The following is a 23,156-nucleotide window of genomic DNA, read 5'->3' as shown; positions in this document are numbered from 1 at the left end:
CTATTATTGGCAAAGGTGTCTTGTAAAATGTGCATTTAGCAAAGTGACAAAATAAAATTTTAATGTAGAAGAATTGTCTGCTATAATTCCCCAGAGAGATTCTTGCCAGATTCATAGAGTTTTGTCTAGTATGATGGCGTCTTGCATGGTGCAGGTGGAGCTTAGACTCTGCCTGCTGTTCGAGAAGTTTATTTTATGTATTGTGAGGGGCAAGGCCTAGTATCAGTGAGATGGCATTACGTCTAGCAATGGCCAGATTTCCCATTTGAAAGCAAATAATGGGGCAAATTTTCCAAGATGCATGTTGACTTCTCCTTTTGGGCTGTAAAGAGTTTTAGGTTGCAACCCTAACCCCACTTACCTGGGAATAAACCTTATGGAATTCTGCAAACTTACCTCTGAGTAGACATAGCTAGGATTTCAGTGTTACTCAGTAATTGGTATTGACTAAAAACATAAAATGAACAATTTGAACCTTGAGTGGGTTTGGGTTTTTTAAAAAAATATATATCAATGGATAGGTAAGTAACAATGCAAATCTAGTACAGTGGTACCTTGGTTCTCAAACTTAATCCATTCGGGAAGTCTGTTCCAAAACCAAAGCGTTCGAAAACCAAGGCACACTTTCCCATAGAAAGTAATGCAAAATGGATTGATCCGTTCCAGACTTTTAAAAACAACCCCTTAAACAGCAATTTAACATGAATTTTACTATCTAACGAGACCATTGATCCATAAAATGAGAGCAATAAACAATGAACTGCAGTCATACAATTAATCAATCAGTAGCTGAACTGGTTTCCACAAAGTCACAAAAACAAAACAAAAAGAGCCTAAAACAGACAGACCTCAGCTTAACACTCAAAACAGAAGTGTGGCACTCAAATTGGATACGTAACACTCAAAACGGAGCATGGGTTTACGTCTGGGTTTGCAGTGTTTGAGTACCAAGGCGTTTGGGAACCAAGGTACCACTGTATTGGTTTTATTGTCGTTGTTTCATGTATGTCAATGGTATATCTTGGGGAGCAGCGTGGGAGTACATGGCAGTGGCCGTATAAGGAAGCTCCTATCCAGAGTTTGATATCTTTAGCTTATCAACATATGGATATTTTCAGTGCCATGTTATCCTTACTATTTATAGCAGTTCAGTGAAACCTCTCATTTTTCTGCTCTGCTAGGATGAATTTAAGTTATAATCTTAAATAAAAAAATAACTTTCCTCTGTTCCCTCTTCTGTGCTTCTGTCCCTCTTCTTCTATATAGCTTTCAGTGTGCTAAAATCCTTTGTTGGATTTTTTAAAAGTACCTGGATATGGTTCTTGAAGAGGACAAGGGAGATTCTTTGTGCAGTGAAACCATGTGATGATATGCTTGACTGAGGCACACTAGGTAATTGTCAACCTGGGTGCAGCAAATGTTTTATAGGGCCCGCAAGTGTTGTTAACATTGTTCTTAGAGAGGAATGCTTTATTTGCTGAACATTAAGCTCGAGCATGTTTCTGCGCTGCTTATGTGTGCACTGGGGACCTTTGAGGAACTTAATTTCCATGTATTCCTATGCAAATGGGCCTGATCCGCCCACCTCCCCGGCTGTTGTGTACATTGGAATGCAACTCATAATCCGCAGGGTTTTGCAATTCTCTGAATTTTTCAATGTAGTTCTCCATTAAAAAAACCCCAAGCATGTTTTTAAAATTGCTTATTTACGGGTAAAGTATGTTTATAAATGTGTACATACATTGAGATAAAATATGTATTTCAAATGCCTCTCATGATGATTCACAAGCTGGGGGCCTTGCTGTGCATGGTGGAGGACTCAGAAGAGGTAAAGGTAGTTTCACTGGGCAGAAGCCAAGAAGGAGGATTCAGTCCTGCCTCTGATCCTCTGACTCAGAGATCTGTCTCCTACAGTAGTCTTATTTCCCCAGCCTTGCAGAAGTTATTGTTGTTGTTTAGTCATTTAGTTGTGTCCGACTCTTCGTGACCCCATGGGCCAGAGCACGCCAGGCACTCCTGTCTTCCACTGCCTCCCGCAGTTTAGTCAAACTCATGTTTGTAGCTTCGAGAACACTGTCCAACCATATCATCCTCTGTCGTGCCCTTCTCCTTGTGCCCTCCATCTTTCCCAACATCAGAGTCTTCTCTTGTCATGAGGTGGCCAAAGTATTGGAGCCTCAGCTTCACGATCTGTCCTTCCAGTGAGCACTCAGGGCTGATTTCCTTCAGAATGGATCGGTTTGATCTTCTTGCAGTCCACGGGACTCTCAAGAGTCTCCTCCAGCACCATAATTCAAAAGCATCAATTCTTCGGCGACCAGCCTTCTTTATGGTCCAGCTCTCACTTCCATACATCACTACTGGGAAAACCATAGCTTTAACTATACGGGCCTTCGTTGGCAAGGTGATGTTTCTGCTTGCAGAAGTTAGAAGACTGCTAAATAAGTCAAGGGCCCTTTAGCCACCCAACCAGTTCCCCCAGTGAAGTGCAGCCTTCAGCACTCATCCTTATCTGCCCATATGAGGCCCCAGTTGGCTTGAGCTCCCTGCTGCAACTTCTTGTACCTACTTTAGAAGGTGAGAGCTTCAGGAGCTGTCCAAGGTCTGGTCTGCTGTCTGCTTTGACCCTACATGTGAGCTTTGTGACCTGGTGTGGAAGGTGGCATGGAGAACTGCTGAGAGGAAGAGGGTATTGGCAAAAATTATCTATTGTCGGAGCCTCCACTGGATGAAAGCCTCCATCAGTGGCTGGACAGTGCTCTTAGTTTTCTGCTTACTACTTCCGAGTTCGAGTTCCAGAGTCTTTGCACTTGGAATACCCGGCTCAATGGATCACTTAAAATATCTTCTCGATGTGTGCCGGAGCTGAGGTTGCTGTGGAGACTATAACTTCTAATTATGGCTAATTAACCAGAACTGCTTACAGGAGCACCCTCAACCTGAAATCTAGTCACTTAATTGGCAGCTAAAAATAAATCGCTACACCTGCTTGTGCCAATCTGTATAACTAATGGTTATTTTCTGGGTTTGTTTGAAGTGCCTCACAGATATGAAAATCAGGATGCACAACGCAAATTGGTTATGTTGGTGGTTGTAAAAATAGTGTCAAATGAACCCTGTAAAGAAATGAAACAATATTGTGACTCATTGTAATGGTCTATCTGTCTGGCATGTAACTTAGACATGTCTGGGTGTAGACTGAGTGTTAGCAGGGGAGGGAAAGGCTCAGGGCAATTTTCCTTCGGAGTAAGGGTGGTGATCAATGCTTGTCCTAGTAATGTAGCTTCATTATTTTCATTGTGTCTACTCTGAGTAGGACTGAGTTGAATACAACCCTGGGGCTCCCCTGTGGACCCCCAAAATTGGCTTGGGGGGTGGCGGGAGAGCGCACAGAATAGCACCCAGTGGGAGGAGAGTGGGGGTTGTCTTGCTTGGCAAGGTGAAAAGCTTGCACCAACGGAATGATTGACATGCACTATGGTGAATTCCTCCCTAGGAGTGGGATTCAGGTAAGTTGTATTCAAAGGAGACTTATTGAAATTGGTGAACGTGACTACTTTAGGCCCGTTAACTTTAGTGGGTGCTGCTCTGAATAAAAGCTGGTTGAATGTGTTTCTAAAAGGGACATTCTTAAGATCTGATACATTTCTATATTTCTTATAAAATAAAACCTGGGTAATTGAAATGTTGGGCAGTATTAAAAAAGGTTTACTCACCAACTGAAATAGGAAGAAATTGAGCAATGCATCTTTGATATGGATGGACACTCTCCGCTGCCATATCTTTATTAATCTTAAAAAGGGAACGGTAAAGGACTCCTGACAGTTAAGTCCAGTCATGAACGACTCTGGGGTTATGGTGCTCATCTCGCTTTACTGGTCGAGGGAGCCGGCGTTTGTCCGCAGACAGCTTCCGGGTCGTGTGGCCAGCATGACTCTGGAGAACCAGAGCAGCGCGCGGAAACACGGTTTACCTTCCCACTGGAGCGGTACCTATTTATCTACTTGCACTTTGACGTGCTTTCGAACTGCTAGGTTGGCAGCAGCTGGGACCGAACAACGGGAGCTCACCCTGTTGCGGGGCTTCGAACCGCTGACCTTCTGATCGGCAAGCCCAAGGCTCAGTGGTTTACACCACAGCGCCACCCACGTCCCTTATTAATGTCAATCAGGTGTTAAATGAAACTTTAAACTTCACATCTATAATAAATGTAGGGCACTGTGAGTTAAATAATATTTCTTTTTCTCCACTGCAAATAGAGTTGTTGTAACATTCAAATGCAGTAGCTTGGAATAGGAATATGTCCAGATCAGGCATAGGCAAACTCGACCCTCCAGATGTTTTGGGACTACAATTCCCATCATCCCTGACCACTGGTCCTGTTAGCTAGGGATGATGGAAGTTGTAGTCCCAAAGCATCTGGAGGGCTGAGTTTGCCTATGCCTGGTCCAGATCATAGTACTTCACTACATTGCATTACATTTCCTCAGGAAATTTTTCTTCAATGCACACATCTCTGTCTTCTGGTGCTTTGAAGTCTTGGGGGGGCCTTTGTGCCGAGGATGCTGTTATGAGCATGCTCAGCAGCATCCCAGGTGCACAGAACCCTGGAACATACAGTTTCTGGAGTACTTGATATTCATACTAAGGAGTCAGATGCTCCAAAAAGTGCCAGTTTCCAGCGCCCATTTCTTTGGAATACAGTGGTACCTCGGGTTACAGACGCTTCAGGTTACAGACTCCACTAACCCAGAAATAGTACCTCGGGTTAATAACTTTGCTTCAGGATGAGAACAGAAATCACGTAGCGGCAGCGGGAGGCCACATTAGCTAAAGTGGTACCTCAGGTTAAGAACAGTTTCAGGTTAAGAACAGACCAGCAGAACGAATTAAGTTCTTAACCTGAGGTACCACTGTATTGACTTTACAGCTCTCAAGGAATCACAGTTTGTGGGAGCGGGGGGAATGGACATTTCTCAGAGAGGCCTCTGGTGATACTTCCATTTCCACATCTCTGAGGAAATGGCAATGGAAGTGAGTTGAAGAAGGGTGCAGGGGCTTGTGAGCTTCCAATGGCTGAGATGAATCCTTCAGAATCTGTCATGTTCCGATTGCTGTCATCAGGTATTCCACAGGGTCCAGATTTTGGAATTTTGGGGATATGTGTTGTTTGCTGAGACCAAAGCCAAGCTAAGGAAGTTAACATTGTTTCTTAAAACCAATGTTAATCACATTATTATCACTGTTAATCACATTATTATTATGTAATAAATAATATGCTATCCTAAAGATCCCTGGCTGGGAAGTGTGATAGATCTGTTTGCAGCAGGTTAAGGGACTGCTGTGCTTAGATATAGATATAGATATAGATATAGATATAGATATAGATATAGATATAGATATAGATATATTCCAGATGTTATAACTAACATCAGGTTTGACTTGATATTTGAATGTTCAAAAGACATATTCCTTCCAGTTTAAAAGAAAATGGAGGAGTGCGGTACCTCAGTGAACATGGCTGTCCTACAAGGCATCACCAGAAGCCATTTTAAGAATCATTGTTTCTGACACTTGGAGAACAAAAGAGACATAGGAACCGAAAACATCTTGCCATGCTTTTTATTAGAGTTAAAAAGGAAGCATCCATATGCTTTTAGACTTAAAGCAGAAGATGAAATGCATAGCATGAGCTTCCTTGAAAATTATTTGCAGGTGCTGGGAAGGAGCGAAGGCACTGAAAGGACTAAAGGGAAATGCTCTTCACACAAGAGGAGTGAAACACAAAAACCAAGCCCCATTAAGACATTTAAAAGCTTTACTTAGTCACCGCTCAATTACCCCGCTGCTGCAAAGGAACAATTCCACTGAAATCACTGGCGGAAATGCTCGTGTTTAAAATTATTATTTTTAAAAGTGAAAACAGACAAAGGAAAGAATAGGGCATATTTTACAAGGCTGTCTGGGTAGCTTTGGTTGGAAACTCCAGTTTGTGTGTGTGTGTTTCCTTTTGTTTTGTAGTAAAGTTAATTATTCAGTGTACTATACAGAAATACATAACCCAGCAGGGTTTCAGTGTGATTTAAATGCTTAATGTATCCTGTGAAGAACAAAACAAAGCATGTATACTGCTGTCATTTTTGACAGTTTGACATGAATTTTGCTGGTTACAGTGATGTTTTATATTATAGACATATGAAAGTACATATATATAGAATGTCATTGCTGGGTTGTTTCCCCCCGAATCCTAAATCCTTTGAATTCACAAATCATTTAAACAACTGAACACATGCCAAATTATATATTTTCTCTATATTTTGAGTTTGGTGATAGTAATACAAGTTTATATGTATGTGTGCGCAGAGGGTTTCTTATGAAAAGTCTGCCTTATTCTTGGAAGTATTTTAGTTTTTGAGGTACACCTAACATATATTTAAGGAATAGAAATCATGCAATATATATTTCACTGAATATATTTCACTGAGCAACTCTGTTTTTCAGCTATTACTTTCATCAGATGGATGAAAACAGAGCTTGTAGATAGTAGAGATTGTTTAAAGGGCACTTCATCTAACCCTTAGGGACTTCCCTGAGACACAAAATAAGCTTCGTCGACACAACACTGGCATTGTTTGCAGTGTATAGTGGAAATGGGTTGGTGGTGTTCTAGACCAAATGAAGATTTCTCACTCTTCTGAGAATTAAACTACTGATTTGCCTGCTCTGCTTCACTTACACTGGCTTTTGGTAGCCTTGCATTATTTTACTATTCATGCTTAGAGGCAAGATCATTAGAGCATCTTTTAATTTCTTTGATAGGGCGTTCATGATGCTCTTGGAAGCTCATGAATATGTTGCCTTGGTTGAAAACATTGCATTATTGAAAGCTGTGTCTGCTTCGTTGGATCACAGCAGGCAGCAAGTTAATATGGTCAGGTGTTCTTTTAAAATAAATCATATAAAACCCAATGGAAGTCTGTTGTTAATGTTGCTATTAATATACTGGTCTGTTTGCTACGTCAGCTACATAGAAGTCCAGATTTCTATTGGAAATTTCCATATTAGTTCAGAATTGTAGGAATGCTAACCATACGGCTCATGTTGGGACTACTAAGGCAATATTAATAATACAAATTAATCTGCTTTGCATGCTGGAGAACACTCACCTCCTTTTTTCCTGAGGATAATGGAGTGTGCTAACCAGATCCTCTAATGAACATTCTATATAAATACATTTAAATTATAACAATAGCTGATCAGTATATTACTGCATGATGTAAGGGTTTTGTGTTTTTTTCTGGTAGCCATTTATATGAGCTGATTTTTTATAAATATTAAAGCTTCTTATTTTCCTTCATTTATAGGCACTGGATGTTGACCGAACTGTTCTTTATAAAATGAAGAAATCCGTAAAAGCCATAAATATTTCTGGGCTTGGTATGTACAGTCTAACTACATTGCTAAAAACTAAGTATTTGAAAACCTGTCCTACTTATGCATTTGCTGGGAATATCTGTGAAAGTGTTATAGGCGTGTTTGGTGCAGACATAATGCTGATTCCCCATGAACCCTGGTTTACCAACCAGAAGCTCATGAATAAGCACTTTATGTTGCCTCTTTCATGAGTGCTTTCCATTCCTAGAGTTAACCATGGTTCTTTGTTTACGTACGCACTGATGCAAGTTATGCTTGATAAAATCCATAGGTTCCCCACAAATCAAAGATTGAAAACCTGGTTTGGAATGGGGTTGAAAATGGAAATTTTGAATTGGTACACAAGTAATACAGAATCATAGTAGATACTGGGAAGTAAGAGTGAAATAGTCCTGGAAAGAGGAGGGGAGAGGGAGTGGCCTTGTTAGAACGTAACTCTAAACTGTGATTTAATGTTAGATGAATAAGCCTTGGGCTTGAATACTCCCCGCTCCTCTACTGGTGATTCGATGCTTTATCCTGTGTTTCTAATTAACCACAACACTGTGCCCAAAGTTGGACAAACTGTTGCTAGCCTTAACTGTGGTTGGGTATATCAATTATCATAGATTAGCATAATGTCCAAACCATGATAATGTGTGTTCATAAAGTTGGGTTCCATTTTGCAGATAACAGTTTGCCAGGAGCAAGTGTTGGGCCATTGTGAAGACATTTGTAGACAATAATTCTGCACCACAGCCAACAAGTTTAGTCATGGTTTTGCAAAGACCTCAAACTTAGTTTTATGGGTTTCACTAATAGAGCATTGTATTTCTCCTGACTTGAAAGTAACTTTCCATAAACAATCAAACGTCTTCTTACGTCCGCCTCCGCTTGCGCCCACTTCGCCCAACATCCATGGCAAACCCAGAAGTAACCGGCGGGTTTGCTGCCGTTCGCACATGCACAGAAGTGGCGATCGCCGTTTGCACATGCGCAGAAGCAGGCAATCGCCACCTGCGCACAACGGCGCCTCTCCCAGCAACCTGTTTCGACCTCCGGACAGACCTCCGGAATGGATTATGGTCGCAGGTAGAGGTTCCACTGTAATGTGTTAAGCCATCTAAGTGCAGTACTGAAGCCTGGTGATCTGTATGCAGGTTTCAAGTGATGCTTATGGTAATTCCTACACTAGCTGTAACTGTCAGGTAGCTGGTTATTTGGCCAGTCAAATGCCATCAAATTATGGCCAAGTCTTTAAAAAATATTAACTTTGTTAAAACAAAAAAGAGACTTTAGACATCTATAACAACTAATGTAAATAATTGCTATAAGTTAGGCATTGATTGATTGATCACTTGATACAAAGTTACTAATATATATGAGGGACACGGGTGGCACTGTGGTCTAAACCACTGAGCCTCTTGGGCTTGACGATCGGAAGTTCAGCGGTTTGAATCCCCGCGACAGAATGAGCTCCCTTTGCTCTGTCCCAGCTCCTGCCAACCTAGCAGTTTGAAAGCGCGCTCAATATCAATTCATTTTCCTTCTGAGTGTTGAGGTAAAGATTTCTGCAAGGCTTATGTTTCTCTTTTGGAGATCTTTGCAGCTTAGACCAAGTGGGCCTGTAAGAGATTCACAGCTATGTAGCTAGCTAGATTGTCCCTGGGTAGTGTTAGGTTAGCAGGCAAGAAGTCCTCATTGCTAGCAAATGAAAGCACAACAAAAATTTGAAAGGTAAGCTGCTTCCAAGACAGTGGCAATCTTGGCCTCATTGAGTTACAGAATTATAGGCCTGGTTTGTACATCATGGTGACCCAAATTATGGGTTATCAGGACTGCTCAGTCATGCAGGTTCCTGGAGAGGAGCTCACAGATCCTTTGCTCCTCCCTCTCTTCTTACTTCTGTGTCAAGGTTTGTTCATGGATACAGCTTGCGGTTAGCGAGGAGGGAGTTTAACCACAAGATCTGGTTTGGATGACACGCTGAGCCAAACCTTGGCCTAGCTCATCGGAAAGAAAAAAAGCCTTGACAATGAACAAAGCAGCTCTGAGCTCCTCTCCAGGGGCCTTGCAAGCTCACAAGCTATAGTTTGGCTTACTACGATATGTGAACAAGGCCATAAAGTTGAAAGGGATCTCAAAAGTCAGATAGCCTTACTCCTTAAAGGAAATCCACTGCTACAGCATATCCAATAAGTGACAATCCAATTGACAATTGGCAAATAATAGAATAACTCTCAGTTGACCAGTGTGACAACCCTAAAATATAGAGTAAAATATTTGTAGCTCGTGGTAGAGCACATGCTTGTATTCAGAAGATCCCAGGTTTGGTCTTTTGCATCTGACACCAGAACTGCACATTGCTAGAGTAGTTCTCAAACTGTGGGGCATGCTTGCTGGCAAAGGAGACTGCAATGTTTCAGAGGTGGGAATACCTTGCAGCAAACAGAGCCTGAGGCACTGCTCCCATGGGTTTAGCACTGCAGCCCCCCAAAGTGCTATACCAGTCAAGGGAGCTTTGGCCGCAACAGCTCCTTCCTAACCTTTGCAAATGTGGGTAAAACATTGTGCACACTTAGGTTAGAGGGACAGTGTTGGAAAGGATGATTGCCTCTCTAGGCTGGCTTACTTTTATATCTTTGAGTGTTTGGAATTTTCTGTTCACTTTTCCTGTATGTTATCTGTTTACTATGTTCTGCATCTGTTTACTTTTGTAAGAGCTGTTTTGATACTTTGAACCCTTATTCATACACTTTGTATGTGCACTTTGTATATACCTATACATGCAGGGTTGTTCATTTTGCTGCAGAGCGATAGTTCCCCATTGAAATGAAATGCTTTTCCTGGCAGGACATAGGTTTTCAGAAACATGTAGCTAAGTAATTGTTAATTAATTAGCCAGTTTTTGTTAGATTTTTTAATGTATAAGACATAGGTGATTGTTATTAAATTATTAAGCTATTTGGTTTGCAAGGATCTAAGGAATAGAGGGGTTTTTGTTTGCATTTCATGACACCTTGATGACCTTTACCTCCATTTTGGAGATCTTTTTTTATCTATTATGCATTGTTGACTTATCTATTGGGTTGCTTTGAATCTTAACAAATGTTTAAAATATAAATACAAAATTGAAAGTGTTCAAATGCAACTATTTTCCAACTGCGGGGGCTATTTTACATTAGTGGAGACCCTATTGCAGCTATTGAAATTAACATAATCTTTGTTCTCTTTGAAGCTCATGTAGAGAATGAAGAACAGTACACTCAAGCACTGGAGAAATTTGGAGGAAACTGTGTCTGCAGGGATGATCCAGATTTAGGAACAGCATTTCTAAAATTTGCAGTATTTACAAAGGAGTTGACGGCGCTCTTCAAAAACTTGGTATGAAATAATTTGGCCCTCCCCAAAACTATTATTATATGTAGACTTGGAACTGAATGGTGTAGCTTTAGCTTTTAACCAGAATAAATTAATCTTTAATACTTGATCTCATACAAAGTCCAAAGCTTTGATAGACATTAAGCTTAGCTACTCCTCAAATTTTGCAGTAACCTTCCAGTGGCATCTGAGGAAGTGCAGTAGAATATACTTTGACTTAGTGGTGTGTTTTTTTTAAAAAAAGAAAACCAAATAGCTGTGTCTGAAGCTTAGCTAACAGAGCTTTAATTTGGAAATGTGAATGTCTATAGAGTTGAAATCTGATTACTGTGGGGAAATGTTTCATGTGTGCATGCAGTGGATATTGTAAATGGTTGTAAAGACAACTTTGTTATCTAGCCGTCTCAAGGAGAGACTTCCAGCCTCTTTTATAATTGGTTTCTTTTTAAACCCTTATTAACACTCATTGCTATCCTCTGACTGAACCAAACCCTCTCCTGGGGGCTGGGAATGAAAAATGGGGGAAGGGGATGAGTCATTTTGACCTGGTCTCCACATTGCATCGCAGTATGATTGTGTTGAATAGCACTGATAGTGTTTGTTCGGATGTTGGAAGAAGATACTTTAAAAAAAAGACAGCTGTGCCACTCACAAGCCCTTTCCAGTATTACAGCACTTATGTAATATTTAGTGCCTCAAGAGTGAGTAGCAAGGCGTTTTTGTGTGAGTTGCTCTGTCAACTTCTCAGTTGTCCAATGGTTGAAAAAATTCTTTTCTCAGTAGCATCCTACTCTACATATAAGCAGCACACCTATCTTTAATGCCAATGTGGTATCTCTGCACAGCTGGGAGTACTGTGGCAATGCACTGGCAAGTATATCCTATCCTTAGTACCATAGTTTTCCGTGTACAGTGGTATCTCCAGTTGCAGATGGGATCAGTTCCTGAGCTCCGGTCAGATCCCAAGGTTTCCACAACCGGAGGGACTGCTGCTGTGTACGCACGCATGGCGGTAGAGTGCTTCTGTGCATGTGCAGAAGCGGTCTACTGCTTCTGCACATGCGCACAGGGCAAAAACCCGGAAATATACTTCCGGGTTTGCCGCTTACGTATCCGGAAGTTTATGTAGCTGGAGGGATACATAACTGGGAGGTACAACTGTATAAGATGATATTTTTTCATTATAAATAAATGTAAAAAATTGGGGGTCGTCTTATACACGGATAGTGTAGAGGGGGGACAGGCAATTGGTGGCATCTGCAAGCTGGACAAGAATGAGTGTCTGTGTGTCTCTTTTATAGATACAGTGGTACCTCAGGTTACATACGCTTCAGGTTACAGACTCCGCTAACCCAGAAATAGTACCTCGGGTTAAGAACTTTGCTTCAGGATGAGAACAGAAATCATGCTCTGGTGGTGCAGTGGCAGTGGGAGGCCCCATTAGCTAAAGTGGTGCTTTAGGTTAAGAATAGTTTCAAGTTAAGAATGGACCTATGGAACGAATTAAGTAATTAACCCGAGGTACCACTGCAATTCCAAAAAATAGGGGGTCGTCATATACATGGGGGCATGTTATACATGGAAAAATACGGTACTTGTTTCCTAGACTCACATAAGATTCCAGATGATGGCAGCATCCAGAGAAAAACTGTATGCATTGAAGGGCCATTAACGATACCTAATCATTGACCGATTGAGCATAATCCTAAAACAGTAACCAAGAAGGGCAAGGCAGTAGGAGTGAGTGCAGCGTCACTAACCTTAAATGAAGTTCATATCAGATGGAAACAGTTAACGTGTTGTGCTGCAGATGTCAAATATTAGCAGACATGTGGCAAGGGGTACACAGCGTGTGGACAGATTTAGGAGTGTTTGGGTTGAAATAATGCCAATAAAACCAGTGGGTTGTGTTTTTTTTAAAAGCTTACTATAAAACACCACAGAGACTGGGTTTATAAGGACAAATGTCAATATCCCTTTCCCCCATACACTTATTTTCTCCAAATGCACCTTTCCCTCCATCACCTTTGTGATTGATTCCCTTTGTAATAATTAGCCTGCAGTCCTCTGTGAAATAGGCTCTGTTGAGCACTGGGTTGGTTAGATTAAAAAAAAAACCTAACACCTTAGTTTTGAAATTCCACAATTTAAAACCATTTACTAGAGCTCCTAGCTTTTACTGTTTTTACAAGCCTTCTTGCTAAACTCTTGTTTTCAAAAACACTTGTTATGTTTTAGTTTCCACTCATGAAAATGAAATTTCAAATAGAGTCATTGTGTGTGTGTGTTTAATCAACTTGAAAATTAATACATTGTGTCTTTCTTCCTTTTTTTCATAAGAGCTCACTTCTGTGTTGTGTGTATAATATTTCCAAGCACTTTGTGAAACTCCTTTTATTGTTTGCCTTGATATTAGTATGTGGAGGAGCACTTTCCAGAAGAAAGTAATTAAACACTTTCCTTGGCAGAGCACAGTATTATTCCTTGCCAAAGCTTCTGTCATTCATTTGGCACTGATCACTGAATACACTTGTGTAAACTGCCTCCAACTTTCTTTAGGACAATTGTATGGTGACAGTCTCAGGTAACTTTGGTTAGTTTGTCTTTGGAAGACTGTATGGACAAGTTTAGTTAATGCTGATAGCATACCCCTCAACCATCTTGTCGTACTTACATCCATTGTGGTTAAAGATCTATTCATATGTGCACCATATGAAGGGACTTTCAGTGTAGCAGTATGTGTTGGAATACTGCAGCCAACTCACTGGAGCTCATCTATATATTGTTAAACCCTGGTTTAGTGTTACATGTTAATGCAGTCGTTGACCTAGTTGGCATGTAATGCTAACCTTGGCTTAGCAGGAACATGCAATTGTGCTGGCTTCTAAAGAAGAGATCATGGCTGCTTCACTCTGAACCTGAGTTGGTAGTTGGTTTTGCTCCTCTTTGGGAGCTCATACGCTTAGGCATTCACACTAAACCATGGTTTGGTTTCGACATTGACCATGGTTTGGTCTAGTGTTACACATGAACTGATCCATGGCCTTGTGCCTCACCTGAAATGGCTCCTTGATTATGTGGCGATAGAAAAAAGCTTTGGGAAGGCCTGTTTTTCTTTTGGATTGTTTCTTGCTAAAGAAAAAAGCTTTGGGAAGGCCTGTTTTTCTTTTGGATTGTTTCTTGCTAAAGCCAACAACAATTATTTTTGTATTCTAATGGTCTCTTTAGGTTTGAGCTTCCCTTCTTGACACTAGCGTTAGATTGAATTGTTATTTATTGCTGGCATATGTTAATTCGCTTTATTCTGTAGTCTACAGTTGCTTAGACACCTGTTTCAAAACCTTTATTTCCTCTGTGCTTTTATCATTATAGGGAAAGCAGTTTGTTAAGTAGAGAATGATCACAGACCACTACAGAGTGCATCAGGTGAATTAGTGATTAAAAAAAATACAGAAAGCCACACTTATAGGTATGGATCTGTAATTTTGATCACATACATATACAGTATAATGCTCCATCTGTTGCCAGCATGCCTGCCCTGTTATTTGGATGAAGTTAAAATTTAACGCAATAGCAAGAGAAAACAACCACACCTTGTGCACTGTGAGCTAGTAATAATGAAATAAGGCTGCCTGCAAACTTCTAAGAAGGGAACCTGCCATTATCTTTTCCCTTTCCTCAAATGTGGAAACTAGAGTTCTGCACCTCTTAGGGACCAAAGCGCAGGAAGAGGCACCATGAGGTCTCCCCAAGGAATCAGTGCCTGCTCAAGAAAGCTATCTCTGCTATGTTTTCATAATGATACGTTATGTGCACTCACACTGTTCTCTCTTTGACTCGCTGCTCCCCAAGGTTTGGACGCTCCTAGATCTGTCTGGCAAAGTCAGGCTACTGAGCCTAAGAGCGAACATGTTTTAAAACTATTGCAATTCTCGTTGTAGATCCAGAACATGAACAACATCATCACTTTTCCACTGGACAGTTTGCTGAAAGGAGATCTAAAAGGAGTGAAAGGGGTATGTTGTATATATCTATATATTTTACCAATACAGTGGTACCTTGGTTTACAACCATAATCCATTCCGGAGGTTCGTTTGTAAACCAAAACAGGTTGTAACCCAAGGCGCACTTTCGCCAATGGGGCCTCCTAAAGAAATTTGTTCATAATCCAGAAAAAAATGGGTTGTAATCCAAAAAAGGTTTGCAAACTGGGACACGTACTTCCGGGTTTGACGTGTTTGTAATCCAAAACGTATGCAAACCAGACTGTTTGCAAACCAAGGTACCACTGTATATTATGTTGTTGTTCTTGTCAGCATAAGCACATTTCAGCTGGAGAACCACCTATTACAACCCGTCATATCCATAGTATTAGATATAGTATTTTAATTAAATTTGCTTTGCTTTGCATTGTTTTTGTTTTTTTGAGCTAGTACTTCTAAGTGTTGAGTATCTAAAACAATGAATATTCTGCTTCCCTAGTGTTAAGAAGTATGGCTCCCAGGCAGATGGGAGCCCTGGCAATTTCTTATTTAATATCCATATAGTAAACACCATAATCACATTTGAACGCAAATGAAGAATTCGCTTATTGACTTTTGCAAAATGCTTGAAAATACATCATATATTATAGGGCATTGAAAGAAAACAGTGCTGGGGATGCTTGCAAGTGACCATAAAACAATGATTATGTCGTTTTAAAGATTTATTAGCCATTTAAAAACATGCACACTACTTAGCAAAGACCCCCTCTCTGCTGTGACAGGAAAATTATATTTATGTTTTGGCTAGCATGAGTTAACAGGCACCAAGGGCCTGTTCCGATGCTATTTCCCACCCAGAATTCTCCTTTGGGAGATATTATGAGGGGCAGGGTTGGACTTGTTCACTCTGTCCCATGCACCTCTCAGACACTTTAAACAGAACTTAACCTTTCACAGTTACCAAAGTATCCATGTTTAAATGACCTCACAATTTCCCAGTTTGGTTGTTCATTTTCCTTCCTAAGTAAACGGAAAGGAGAACAGTGTAGAATGCTTGTCAGCTTAAGGTCTGCCTCCAGTGTTCTCCTCAGGGAGAATCCTGGAAGCAAAAAACCAACAAAAACAAAACGTTGACAGGCTTTGTGGCTTAGCTTAGCTTAGCTGTGCAGTAGGCTGCAGCAGGGTCTGAGTTTCACTCAGGTAAGTGGAATCTGAGGGGCCATAGGCAGTGGATGTGGTTACAGGTAAGCTGGAAGTGTGGAGGTAATATGGTCTGTATTGCTATTTAAGTGGCAAACAGGATACGGAACATACAAAGGTTTTGTGTACTACTGAAATAAGAATGAGTCGTTCTGCTACATATATTATATAAAAGTACCATCTTTGGGGGGCAAGGAGACTCAACACAGTGGCTTTAGACAAGAAAGGCATTTCCATGGGGGGAGGGAAGGAAGGGGATCAAAAGAGTGGAGCAAGGAAGATAGAGCCAAATATTCAAGTCTCTCTCTCTCTCAATTATTTTTTCTGCTTGAGCTACTTTTGTCATTGGCCAACAGACGAGATGGAGTGAAAAGACTCCAGGGAGTGTCTACAAGATAGGAAATAGCATATAAATGGAGTGGAGATTCACAGCTGCCTTGCTCCTTCAGACCCGGCTATCTCTCAGATACTTTGAGTTACCCAAAGTTCACGTTGGTGTTGAGCAGGTGCTTGGGTCAGTGTTCTGATCTTTGCTCCCACAGAAATCAAAGGAGGGTGTATGTTGGACTTCCTGTTGTTTAATCTCCCACTGAATGGACATCATTAGAAGCTTAGAGAATGAATCAAAACCCGTGGGTGTTCAAAGGGTGACAAAGGTGTTCTGACTGCAAAAATGAATAAATACTGGTTTGGGTGATTTGAAGGATGCTTCAGAATGAACCTTTTAAAAATGTTTGTTTTTTGCAGGATCTGAAGAAACCTTTTGATAAAGCGTGGAAAGACTATGAAACAAAAGTGTATGTATTTTCTTTCTGTCAAGTAGCCAGTAATTTGGATTTGTTGCTAAATAGCTCCCTCCCCCGCAATGTACATTTGTTCAGAAGGAAGAGCCACTTCGTTTACCGCACTCAGGACTGGGTAGAGTTGCAACCTAAGTTTTTAATTCATGAAGGATTTAGGTCAGTGCAGTTCCAGTTTAGCTACCTTAGGCTGATCCAGTCATGTGTGTGTTTATTACTTAATGGCTTGAAGCTGAATTGGTTAGGTGGTTTAGTTGAAAGGTGTGTTGCGCAGGTGGTGAGGCAAGCTGATATAAAAAAGTACGTCAGTGCTTGAGCCGCAGCACCTGACATCAGCAAACCATCATTTGATGATGCAGTATTTGAGTGGCAAACATATCTCAGTCCCCTTGAAATCAGTGGGACTTTATATACTTTCTAGTTGTTGATTATCACTTTCTTTCTAAGAGTTTTTTAAAAAAATTAATTAGTTGAAAACATATGTGTGCTAATACCTTACCAGAAGTACTTAGAATGCTCTTTATATGTGCTTGCATTGGTTTTGTATGATTTGTACTAGTTTCCTGTTCATGAGCTCTCAATACCAGATTCCTAAACTGCTATTTTGAGAGGTTAGCACTGGCTGAGAAACTGGAGGACACCAGAATAGAAAATGAGGAAATCTCAAAGGTGCACAGGAATCTCTTCGTTTATTAAGGCCCAGGGCATTTTGAGTCAAGGAACTTCCTCAGGAGCAATTAAGAAACAAATACTATCTCATGTAAAAACCATTTTGAATGTGCCCGTGTCTTTTAACATATGGACGCATTATGTTGCTTTTTAACAATTGCGCATGACTGTTTCAAAAGAATACGTAATCTGGCAAAGTCTTTAGCACAGGAACAGTAAATACCCTCATTGTATGAACCTGTTGGTGCACAATGCTGAAAATTTGCTTTGCAACTCAGAATCTTATTACTGTGCAGTGTAGTGGGCCTTTCAGTGATAAATTGAGTGTGTCAGGAAAGATTAGTTTCCTTCAACGTGTGTAGCAGGTGAAGGGAGAGAAATCCTGCTGGTTTAGCTTCATGTTGCAGCAACACTTTTGTTGGCATCCATCTTTCTCAAGAGGCAGTGCAGTGCACCTCCAGGGGTGAAGGCTTGAGAGCAGTACATGTGAAAAGGATCTAGGAGTCTTGGTTGACCACAAACTTGACATGAGCCAACAGTGTGACGCGGCAGCTAAAAAAGCCAATGCAATTCTGGGCTGCATCAATAGGAGTATAGCATCTAGATCAAGGGAAGTAATAGTGCCACTGTATTCTGCTCTGGTCAGACCTCACCTGGAGTACTGTGTCCAGTTCTAGGCACCACAGTTCAAGAAGGACACTGACAAACTGGAACATGTCCAGAGGAGGGCAACCAAAATGGTCAAAGGCCTGGAAACGATGCCTTATGAGGAACGGCTAAGGGAGCTGGGCATGTTTAGCCTGGAGAAGAGGAGGTTAAGGGGTGATATGATAGCCATGTTCAAATATATAAAAGGATGTCACATAGAGGAGGGAGAAAGGTTGTTTTCTGCTGCTCCAGAGAAGCGGACACGGAGCAATGGCTCCAAACTACAAGAAAGAAGATTCCACCTAAACATTAGGAAGAACTTCCTGACAGTAAGAGCTGTTCGACAGTGGAATTTGCTGCCAAGGAGTGTGGTGGAGTCTCCTTCTTTGGAGGTCTTTAAGCAGAGGCTTGACAACCATATGTCAGGAGTGCTCTGATGGTGTTTCCTGCTTGGCAGGGGGTTGGACTCGATAGCCCTTGTGGTCTCTTCCAACTCTATGATTCTATGATTCTATTCTATGATTCTATGATTCTCCTTTTTGGTAGCACTGAGTTGACCTCCCTGGGGTGCAAGCCTGGGCAGTGTGTTTGGAGATCCTGAGCTGCCCAGACAAATAAAACCCCACAAACCCCTCTCGGCCTTGCTGATGTGGTTCAAAGGTATTCAGAGCAATATGTTTGGCTGCAGGAGTGGCCAGAAGGAGGCGTGCAAGGCACCATCGAACCATCTTAGGCACTCCACTCTGGATTTGTGTAGGGTTTACTCCTCAGCCTTTCTTCTCCCAAAGATATCCTGCAAGGCAACAGAGGTTTAGGATCAGAGTTACATGGGCAACCTTCCCAGGTTGACGAGCCCCATCTTCCCCCTGGCACAGGAAACCAATTTTGTATTAAATACTCCTTTTCTAAAAATAAGAGAAGTAGAGTTTTAAGGGGACAGTCAAAGGATGGAAAAGGGTCTAGCAGACCAGTAGTCACTGTAGACAAAAGCAGCAGGACGAATACACAGCCATGCAGGGCATGAAAGCTCCATCCTTTGGCCACTGGGAGCCATTGTTAAATTTTCTACCATGTCCAAGGCTTCTCCAGAGTTTGTCTGCTTGTTGCCAAATTTACCTCTGTGTTCAAGGAAGTGAAATCTGTTTGTTTATTTAATATATATTTGAGGCTGCCTTTTAGGTAGCTTCCAACATACAAAAAATGCAGTGATCACATAAATGAGACCATAGAACAATGGTGAGGTTGACAGTAGAATAGCTGTGTTGATAACACAACGCCTAGCAGAATAGCAATAACATCAGTAAAAATGGTCAACAACTATTTCAGCACCAAAGCAAACCAGCAGCACATTAGTATCCCTTCCCCCATCCCCCCCCCCCAAATGAAAGTTGAGGTTTTGGGGCTGAAAGATGACGTGCCCAGTACCAGCTTCTTCATTTGAACGGTGTTGTTATTGTAAATCCATGGAATACTTTAAGACACTCTTCTATAATGTTTTCTCTTGAGGGAGCTTCCCTACTCCCTTCCACCATGTTCTGTGAATCAGAAGTCCTAAGCAAAAAAGCTTTTTAGGCTACCTGAGGCCTTTGGATGAGATGGCCCTGTCTCCCTCCAGCAATATTCACACCATTTTGCACAAGGTCTGATGTGGGGTTTTTATTTAAAAGCCTGGTGTGCTTCCCACTCTCCATGCAGTACTGCAGTGCATGTTTCCTTGAAAGCTCACAAACAAAAAGCTCCCCTTCTGCCTGCAGCAAGGCTGCCATCACTTTTTATTATACGCGGATGAAATACCAGCCTCTTGGTGATGCGTTTGTGATCGCACTAAAGGAAAAGCTACTTCTGACAATGCCTCGAAGTGGTTGTTGCAACAGTACTATTCAATACTTTATGATAAAAGTGCCAGTAATTAACTGTGGGCCTATGAGTAGGTCTGGCTGGGTTTAAAAGCTGAGCACTCGCTTTGCCTTTGTTCTGCTAGACTGTCCTTTATAAGATTGAACATTAACAGCATGGTATGCAGACAAAGCATATACAGTAGAAGAAAATAATTTGCACTCTCAGCAGACAGGAGGGAGCTGTAAACTCAGAGCACGTGTTTTGCATGCAAAAATGCCATGCCCAGTCTTTGGCATCTTCTGGAAGGACTGAGAAATGCCCTCGTCTGTAGCTCTAGAGAGCCTCCTAGTCAGTATAGACAACAAGTGAGCTAGCTTGACCAGCTGGCTGATTCTGCAGAGGGCAGCTTCCTACATTTCTATGGCTTCCCAAGCTAGCATGTGCCTTCTCACTAAAACTTGATATTGTGACAAACTGCCTCTTCCGTGCTTCAGATGCCAATTATGTACCAGAATTCTTGAAGAAGACCCTGGTTTGCTATGACGTCTGCTGCTTAAGCATTATAAGAGACACTACAATAAGCTTTCAGAATACAGTGGAACCTTGATTCTCAAACTTAATTCGTTCTGGAAGTCTGTTCGACTCCCGAAACCATTTGAAAACCAAGGCACGGCTTCCGATTGGCTGCAGGTGCTTCCTGCACTCAAGCGGAAGCTGTGTTGGATGTCCAGCTTCCGAAAAACGTTCAAAAAACGGAACACTTACGTCCGGGTTTTTGGCATTCGGGAGCCGATTTGTTCAACAACTAAGCCGTTCGAGAACCAAGGGATGACTGTATGGAGTTATGATCTTTCCTTTTGAAATCGTTTTCCTGCTTCCTTTCAGAAAGCTTTTTAGGCTGACTGAGGCCTTTAAGTGAAATGACTCTTTCTCCCTCCAGCAATATCCCAGCTCTTTTGTGGAACTTTTGCAGCACAAAAGCCTTTAAAACAAACAGACAAAAAAGCCCCTCTCCTGCCTGCAGCAAGGGTACCGTCACTTCCTTTTTCATGGATCTGAGTTATGTTGCCAGAAAGAAAAAAATTGCTGTGCTCAGAGGCAACTCTTGGAAAGTACCTTGTGTTAGAGGACTATAGTAAACGTGCCCGTGTTAAACATATAACGAACATCATTTGAACAATAAATTATTCTGTAAGGAGCTGGTTTGTTTGTTTTTTTACATAGCTGCTGTGTACTCCTTCCAAGAATTCAGTTTCCAGAGAGAGAGAAGGAGAAAGATAATACTTGGGTTTCTGTGCTGCCTGTGTAAGATTGGCTCCAGACATCCTCTTTAACAGAAATTATATAAATTGATGATTAGTTTGCCCAAGGGGTTGAATTGCAACCCTGGAGATTCTGTGTATTCTTTAATCCTTGTAAGCAATGGAGGTTTAATTAAATGCATCCACTGCTTTGGTTCAGTAGCCTTAGATGACAGCGGATAGTAACTAAAACGGTAAATAGTGTTTCCTCTGCCCTTGTATGCAAACCTTCCTTTGGTCTTGTTTTCAAGAAACAAACTGTTGACCCTTTCACTGTTGACCCTAATCTCCTGTCTATGGGTTAGCAGTCAGGATAGCACCTGGCAACCTTGTGCACCCCTCCTCTTGCTTAGCCATTCCTTATTCCATTTCAGAGCTAACTATGGTTAGCATTACATGTGCTCCGGTGTTAATGCCATTTGCAGGTAGCCCAAACCACACTTGGCGGACCCACTTCTAATCCAACTACGGTTATTGAAAACGCAAGCGTAGAGGGAAATGATTGCCTATTGTGTTCTCTGATAACGTTGCCAGAACTAAGAATGCAAGATTGGGAATGGAGTATTTTACTTCCTTAGTGCCTTGTGCTGTTAAAATGGTCTGAAGCATCCACATTTGAGGAAATGATGACAGGATGGATGTCGCCCATTATGTCAGTTCTTATGCAAGTGTATAACAGATGCAAATGAAGGAATCTGCGCTGCCTACATTTTCTGAATAAAAAAGCCTTTCTCAGCACTTCTCTACGCTGCACTGTTTTGCATATGTCTGAAATTATAGATATGTATGAAAATGTTGAAATACCAGACATAGGCTTGTGCCTAGAGCATCCTGGGGCAACAAGTCCCTTCCTGAACCACAGAAGTGTGAATCGTACCTTGTGCCCTGTGTCCATATGCATCCTTTTTATACTGAGCCTCATTCCCTCTTTAAGAATCTGCCCCTCCGCAATTCCTGGGTGCAAATAATTTTAACAAATACAATGTGCCTTTGATTTTTATCGCATGTGGTTCAGTGGCTTCAGCGGGAACCAGTAAACACAAATGTCAGTGCAAAATGAAGACTCCTGCCCCCTAATCCCAGTAACCTAGTTATGTGTTGTAGGTTTTGGTGTTGCTGTTTTGTTTTCTGCTGCACTGCTTCCCATGTTGGTCGACAGTGACCTTTGGGTAATCAGGGCAGCTTGCTTACTAAGACTGGGAAGCCTTCAACCCAGCCCTTCTGGCTTGCATTTGCAATGTCAAGTTGGCTCAGGAACAGGAAGGGAAGACAGCTGTGCTCTGGGTTGATGGGGGAAGGGTTGGCTTCATTCAAAGAAAGTAAACTCGGCCCGACAAGGGAGTGCTGTGTAAAGCTGGCTCACAGAACTGGCTAAGGAAGTGTAGCAGCTGAAAAAGTGTGTGTAACATGTGGGCTGTGTTGTGAGGACTGTTTGCCACTTGATTGTAAAATGTTCCATTAACTACTTCTTGAGGATTGTGAGGCAACTTTGTGAGGAAATTTTATAATCTTAACACACAGAGGTGGTCAACTGGGTTTGGCTTCAGAGATACCTTAATTCGCAGTGGACTCCATCCACCTTTCAGTGGCCCAACTTTTCATTAATAAGTGATTTGGGGTTGTTTTTTAGCTCATTGTTTCGTTCACAAGGACAAGAATGAGTGTCTGTGTGTCTCTTTCGTAGATGCTTTATTGTACTGGTATCTCATGCACGTATTTAAAAGGCTATTACCAGTCCCACTCTTCAGAGAGTATTTCAGAAACCCATTTTGTTCCCTAGACCCTACACCTAGTTGATGATGGCGTCATACTATCCAAGGGTTCCATAGCTGTAAAAAAGGGAAACCGATTACACACTTGCAGCACAATACAGAATTTAGCAATTCCTGTGCAGGTTGGCCTGATTTTAGTGAGGAGCATTT

General features: G+C 41.5%; 1 protein-coding gene across 5 annotated transcripts in view; it reads left to right on the top strand.

The window, feature by feature from the left end:
* The window catches only part of ASAP2 (ArfGAP with SH3 domain, ankyrin repeat and PH domain 2), a 97,257-nt gene that overhangs the window by 25,006 nt on the left and 49,095 nt on the right, over window positions 1-23,156 (top strand). For 4 of the 5 annotated variants that reach the window (XM_079969744.1, XM_079969745.1, XM_079969741.1 and 1 more), the window contains exons 2-5: window positions 7,365-7,437; window positions 10,652-10,797; window positions 14,736-14,810; window positions 16,725-16,774. In XM_079969744.1, coding sequence (XP_079825870.1) covers window positions 7,365-7,437; window positions 10,652-10,797; window positions 14,736-14,810; window positions 16,725-16,774 — 344 coding nt within the window. Of the gene's footprint in view, window positions 1-1,370; window positions 1,393-7,364; window positions 7,438-10,651; window positions 10,798-14,735; window positions 14,811-16,724; window positions 16,775-23,156 lie in introns of those variants that run through there. The other variant, XM_079969743.1, reaches the window with a different exon arrangement.

This window comes from Podarcis cretensis (genome assembly GCF_951804945.1).
Source record: "Podarcis cretensis genome assembly, chromosome: 3".
In the NCBI taxonomy this organism is placed as follows: Eukaryota; Metazoa; Chordata; class Lepidosauria; order Squamata; family Lacertidae; genus Podarcis; species Podarcis cretensis.
Note: the sequence above shows the minus strand (reverse complement) of the source record. Positions and strands in the feature narration are given on the sequence as shown.